A 6,578-nucleotide genomic window follows, 5' to 3' on the forward strand; every position below is an offset into this window, starting at 1 on the left:
ACCTGAAACTGATATAACATTGTATGTCAACTATACTTAATAATAATGAAAAAAAAAAAAAAGAAACAACCCCCCCCAAATTTGTCTCTTAAGAAATCCTTTAGACCTGCCTGCAGACATTGTTTTCTCTTCATCCAGGCAAGAATACATGTTGGTTAATTTTGATAAGAAAATGTGAAATTTACTGTGAACAGGCCGAGAATCTAATTTATCTGAATTTCTTTCAATCAGTAAGAAAACACAACTGGCACTTCAGGCACTTGCCGGAGACCTCAATATAAAACTGTTTGCTATTCAGTTTTTGTCAAACCCTCATCATTTATTCCACTAATGGCATCTCAAAAGCTACATATTTAGAATATTATTTTAGTTCCTTAAAGAAATTCTTTTATGAAAATATAATTTAATATGCTCCCTACACTTGCTGGGGATTGATATAATTGACATAAAAAGAAAATGTCTGCATTGGTTTTTTTTTTTAATACTATTGAAAATACTTTCCATTATCTCATTCAATGTCCAATATATTAGAATCAATTTTTTTCTTCTGGAGTTTACACAGGGAAAAAGTTTGTCTATTATAAGAATTTTAATATAACTTATCATACTTCCTCTCAATTGCTGTATTTACTTTTAGCCTTAGTTTGCTAATACAAATTCACTTTCTCATTTCATTACCTAGTCATTGTTTTATTCTCATTTAATGATCACATAGTATCTATTTATTTTTTAACAAAACACTTTAAATTCATTTTGGAACTTGTGAAGGTATAAGTAATAGTGAATATTTACATCATGAGTATTTGTAATTTAAAATTAATTCATTTTGGAAAATTTATTGCAAATGGACATAAAAAATAAGTTCAGCTGTGCAAAACAATATAAACAACATGTGTCTGATATAAATACAATTCTGTGTGGGGAACTCATTAAACAAAGAATGGAGTCCATGATTTAAATTTGCCTATAACTTAGTGAAAAGTAATTTCAATCTTTCTAAAGTAATTTTTAAACCTTTTGCTATTTGTGGAAAATAAAATGTCAATTTAAAAATTATAGTTAGACCATGAAGGGGGATATAGGAGGTAATATAATCCATATGATTCATTTATAGATGAGTGAAATGAGGCCCGGAAAAGTTAAGGAAAGCTTTCTTAAAATTATACAGGCAATTAGAGGCAGATCTGGGATGTCCAGCTGTGATTCTTCACTTCCAGTTCCAATCTCCTCCTTCCCCGCTCCTCCTCCTTCTTTTCCCTTTTTTACTGCACCTACAGCCTCCAGCTCAGCTTTTTTTTCTTTTTTTTAAGATTTTATTTTTAAGTAATCTCTACAGCCAACGTGTGGCTCAAATCCACAACTCCAAGATCAAGAGTTGCATGATCCACCGACTGAGCCAGCTAGGCTCACCCAGTTCAGCTTTTATATTTCTTTTTATTCTTTATTTGAGCTAAGCATTCTTCCTTACTAAAGAAATAATATTGATTTTTTAAAAATAAGCCACCTACTAAGAATAGAGGAAAAGACTGTTATGTAATTGGAAAAGGCCAGATGGGGAAACTCTGATGATGATGGTATCTACTTTTTAAAGAAAACTTATCATATGCCTGGCACTGTGCTAAATGCTTTACAAACATTAGTTGATTAAACCTTACAACTAACTTACACTGTCTCTGTTCTAGTAAAAGACTAGTTTTTTACATTTAAATTATATGCAGATAATGTGGATTCTTTCTCTCTTTGATCTAATCAAAACATGATATATTGCAATAGAATTTATAACTAATTCTTTGGTGGCCTTTACTGTGGTCCAAATTTCCGTTATCATAGAGATTTGAGCTATTTTGCAAGAGTTTTTATTGAATCCCTGGTGATCTATATTAGAGTATGAAGTTGTCCTAGTGCTTTATATTTATAAACACACTTTAAGATAATTTGTTGTCATGAGCAAGGCATGTTTATGTACATTTATGTATTTCCCACCACTAATAAAGAGTCATTTGAATTCAGAATGTCCAAAAAAGAAGAAAGAAAATGACAGTGTTAAAAAAGAGTGCTCAGAAAAACAGAGATTAAATAGTCTGAAGAATGAAGTGTGACTTTTTCCTATTCTTTAAATTTGTGAAGGCCTAGCGGAATGAAATGGTAACAAGTTATTCCCTATTGTTCACAACCAGGTGAATACAAACACAGATTTCAATTGCAGGAACTCTTGGAAGTCTCATGAATAAAATACATTACCCTTCATTTTAGGAATATACAGAGCTAACATACAGATTTTCAAACTAAAAAATTGAAAAGTAGGGAAATAACATTCTTATAGTAAAAATTCACATGAAAGGATTTCATACTAAAGTACTCAAAAATTCCACAATGCCTCTGTGCGTGTGTGTGTGTGTGTGTGTGTGTGTATACAGGTCCTTGAGGGAATTGAAAAAATTAAGCAGGTACTGAAGAGTGCTTGACTTTCCGAACTTTACTACCGGCAAAAGCAGATTTGGATCAGCCAAGTCAGATGGCATTTGAAAGTATATGGATAGATGGTGGCAAGTGAGGGAGGCAATGGCTTGCAGTCAAAGGAGAAGAGTGACCAGTGTGGTCTCTGTTAGCATCAGCCCCTCTTTGGGAGCTATGCTCTTTGGGATTGGAGGTAATAGAAGAAACAATTTGGCTTACAGAATGTTAGTATGTTTTATTAACCTCATGATACACACTGACATCATGGGAACCAAACCTTATAGCTAGCAATTCCCCTACCATTAATGTAATCTTCAACCCACAAAGCCTTGTTATATTGCTATGACACAATTTCTAGAAATTGTTTTACGTATCTGCTCAACTTTATAACCTCATCATGTCCCTGTTGTCTGGCATATAGCAAAAGTTAAATAAATGACCAAGTCCACTGACACCAAGAGGTCTATGACTAGAAAGTGCCTTAGCAACCTTATAGTCTAACACTTTTGTTTCACAAACCGGGAAGCCGATGCACTTAGTCCAGTGATTTGCCAAACTTTGCACAAGTGGCGAATGAAAGAGTTAGGCCTAGAAGTCAGATTTGGTGACACCCAGTGGGTGGCTGACCTGAAGGCGATATCACGTTTTGGAACTATAGCTTTGGAGAGATAGGTCCACACTCACAGGCAAAGTTTCTGGGACTGGGAGGCTATGATGTATTCATTCTGAGTGGGTTGTAAAAGTGGATGCAGAGAGGATTGCAGCTGTCAGCAGACCAGGCTCCTCGTTAGGATGACTGTCCTGTGTGTCCTAGGCCTGACCACCGTCAGGTCTCTGGGAAGGGCTGAGGATTCTCAGTTAACTATAGGGATTACAATAGAATAAGCTAAAATAAAACCTTATCTGAGATACTAGCAACTATGCCATAAAATAAAAAGTACTTTAAAAAGGACTAGGTTATGATCATTTCAAGTAATTTCACAAGGCTTTACTTTTGTCATTTGCTATAAAGACATTTTCTTTATCATTGTACCTTTTATTTATGACTGCTATTTTCAGACCCCAAAGCATATAAAGCCTTGAAGGCTAAACATATTAAGAGTTGTTTGTAACAGTAACTCAGGGGTTTATTTTAAAATATTTTAAATTTGGGGGCCCCTGGGTGGCTCAGTCCAGTAAGCCACCAACTCTTGATTTTGGCTCAGGTCATGATCTCAGGGCTGTGGGATCAAGCCTGTGTGAGGGCTCCATGCTCAGCAGGGAGTCTGCTCGAGGATTCTCTCTCTCCCTCTCCCTCTGCCCTGCCCTCCAGAGTCTCTCTGCCTCTCTCTCTCTCAAATAAATAAATATATCTTAAAAAATAAAATATTTAAAATTTATTGATATTAAGCTAGTGTTAATCAACATATGTTAAAGACTTCTTTTTCCCTCATTCGCAATGTGTGCCCCCCTCCACCCCACCCTTTCGTTTGCTTTCAAGTGTCAAAACCTGATTGCTCTGTCCTTCAATTTCTTTAGGAAAAAGTGATCCATGGCGTTTGCATGCCCCGAGGTTATCTTGAACTGATACCGAATCCTAAGGACGAGGAAGTGGATCACATAAGGGCAACATGTTTTAATAGTGACATCGTCCTGATGCCCGAGCTCTCAACCTTCCGGGTCTTGCCGTGGGCTGAAAGAACTGCCAGAGTGATATGCGACACATTCACTGTGACTGGGGAGCCTCTTTTGACTTCCCCACGGTACATCGCCAAGAGCCAGCTGAACCAGCTGCAGGACTCTGGCTTTTCCCTGCTCTCTGCCTTCATCTATGATTTTTGCATTTTTGCTGTGCCCGAAATTATCAATTCAAAGACCATCTCTTTTCCTGCTTCAACATTGCTAAATAATCATGACCAGCCTTTCATCCAGGAACTCGTTGATGGCTTGTATCACACTGGAGCCAATGTCGAGAGTTTTTCCTCCTCTACCAGGCCCGGTCAGATGGAAATCTGTTTTTTGCCCGAATTTGGCATCAATGCGGCTGATAATGCATTCACCCTCAGAACAGGTGTCAAAGAAGTTGCGAGGAAATATAATTACATCGCCAGCTTTTTCATCGAGACTGGATTCTGCAATTCAGGAATTTTGTCTCACAGTCTCTGGGATGTCGGGGGGAAGAAAAATATGTTCTGCATCAATTCCGGAGTTGAGGAGCTCACGATCACTGGGAAAAAATGGTTGGCAGGGCTCTTGAAGCACTCTGCTGCCCTCAGCTGCCTGATGGCTCCCGCTGTTAGCTGCCGAAAGCGTTATTCCAAGGAGAGTAAAGACCTCAAGGATAGTGTGCCTACAACGTGGGGATACAATGATAACAGCTGTGCTTTTAATATCAAGTGTCATGGTGAGAAAGGCACCCGGATAGAAAATAAACTGGGCTCAGCGACTGCAAATCCATACCTGGTGCTGGCGGCGACCGTTGCTGCAGGCTTGGATGGACTTCAAAGCAGTGATGGTGTCCTGGCCGGTCCGGATGTCAGCACAGACTTCTATCAGGCCAAATCTTCTGAGATCCCTTTGAAACTGGAAGATGCTCTTGTGGCCCTGGAGGAAGATCAGTGTCTGAGACAGGCCCTGGGGGAAACTTTTATTCGCTATTTTGTTGCCATGAAAAAATATGAGTTGGAAAATGAAGAAACAGATGCTGAGAGAAATAAATTCTTAGAATATTTTATTTAGACTAGAACCCTTAACTATTCTTTTGGAGATGTGGTTTTTTTTTTTAAGTAGCTGATCTCCCAGGAAGAAAAGATTGGATTTTTATAATTAACAACAAAAGGACTACATAGGCTTTCGCTCTTCTTTGTCCCCATGGAATATTTGACAGATGAAGTGGGACTGCCGAGAGGATTCTGATAGTAGAAACAAACAATAAAGTTGTGGTGCAGCTGTAATATGCAAATTTCCCAGGTCTTGTCAGTCAGTCATCATTTCCTCTGTGTATGTTGACCTAGATAGAAATATTCAGTTATTTCAGGCAACAGATACATTCACACAATAAAAAAAAAGCCTTAAGAATTACAAAGCAAAGTGTAAATGACTAAAAAAGAAAAAACAGAATTTCAATTATGCACATATGTTGTGACTGCCAGGGAGACAAAAATGCTTACTAATACAATCTCACTAATCTAGACATATAGAGGACAGACACTCTGTTTCCTGCCCTTTCCCCATCCTTCTGCCATTACCCTTCCCATGGGCTAACCTGCCGGGAATGTGGCTAGGGGAACACTCTTGGGAATGGAGCTCACGCAAGATGGAGTAACAAGGTGGAAGCTCTGCTTTGTGGAGCAAATTTTGCCATCATCATTGTGATCTTTCTAAATAAGTTAAATAAGTTTTCAAAAATATGTCATGATGACAAGTTAGCAGAAGCTTTCACATTATATCCCTTCTTTGTACCCTTCTTTACTAGCTCCTGAAACTCCTAGGAATTTCAAGGACATTATGTCCACAAGAAACAAATCCATAAGAAATAAAATTTGGCTGGGAACAATGAGGTCAAATATTTGAAAGTCATGAAAACTTTTCTTTAAACAATATCTCATATATCATATCTCAGATATAAAACACAGGTGGAATGGGTGTGTGCTTGGGGACGGGAGGGCTCTTCATGCTCTGTTCTGTTCTTCAAAGCTACGATTTCAAAGACACCTGTAGTGCTTTGTGAAGTGTGAGAACAACTGTCTACATAACCAGGGCTATGTTTGCAGCTTAAATTTGTATTTAAATGACTGGTTCTGCTGCCCACAGAGGTCGATATGTCCCGGAAAATATTAAATGTTCCAGACCTTCATGTGAATGAGATAATGTTGTAACTATCACTAAAGTTTAGCTTCTTTGGGGAAGAAATCCAAAATCCACTGACTAGCAAACGAAAACGCTATTCTCCTCCTTAGGATCAAACAGGAGATTTTATGTTCAATTAAAACTGACAGTGGTCTCAATTTAGATAGCAAACACAAAGGCAGGGGATTAGATTTGGCTCAGATCCTCCTATTCAAATTCATAGTACCCAGTAGCTTAAATAGTAAAAGTCGTCTGGCCTTCACTAATTGATCCCTTCTTTGCTCCCCTGAGCA

The 6,578-nt window shown here is 37.9% G+C and overlaps 1 protein-coding gene across 2 annotated transcripts in view; it reads left to right on the forward strand.

Moving 5' to 3' along the window:
- Window positions 1–5,538, forward strand: part of LGSN (lengsin, lens protein with glutamine synthetase domain) — a 29,129-nt gene extending 23,591 nt beyond the window's left edge. Inside the window, exon 5 of one of the 2 annotated variants that reach the window (XM_032410141.1) lies at window positions 3,976–5,175. In XM_032410141.1, coding sequence (XP_032266032.1) covers window positions 3,976–5,175 — 1,200 coding nt within the window. Of the gene's footprint in view, window positions 1–3,975 lie in introns of both variants that reach the window. The other variant, XM_032410142.1, reaches the window with a different exon arrangement.
- The last annotated feature ends 1,040 nt before the right edge of the window (window positions 5,539–6,578 follow it).

Source organism: Phoca vitulina, unplaced genomic scaffold, assembly GCF_004348235.1.
Source record: "Phoca vitulina isolate PV1807 unplaced genomic scaffold, GSC_HSeal_1.0 scaffold11, whole genome shotgun sequence".
NCBI lineage: Eukaryota > Metazoa > Chordata > Mammalia > Carnivora > Phocidae > Phoca > Phoca vitulina.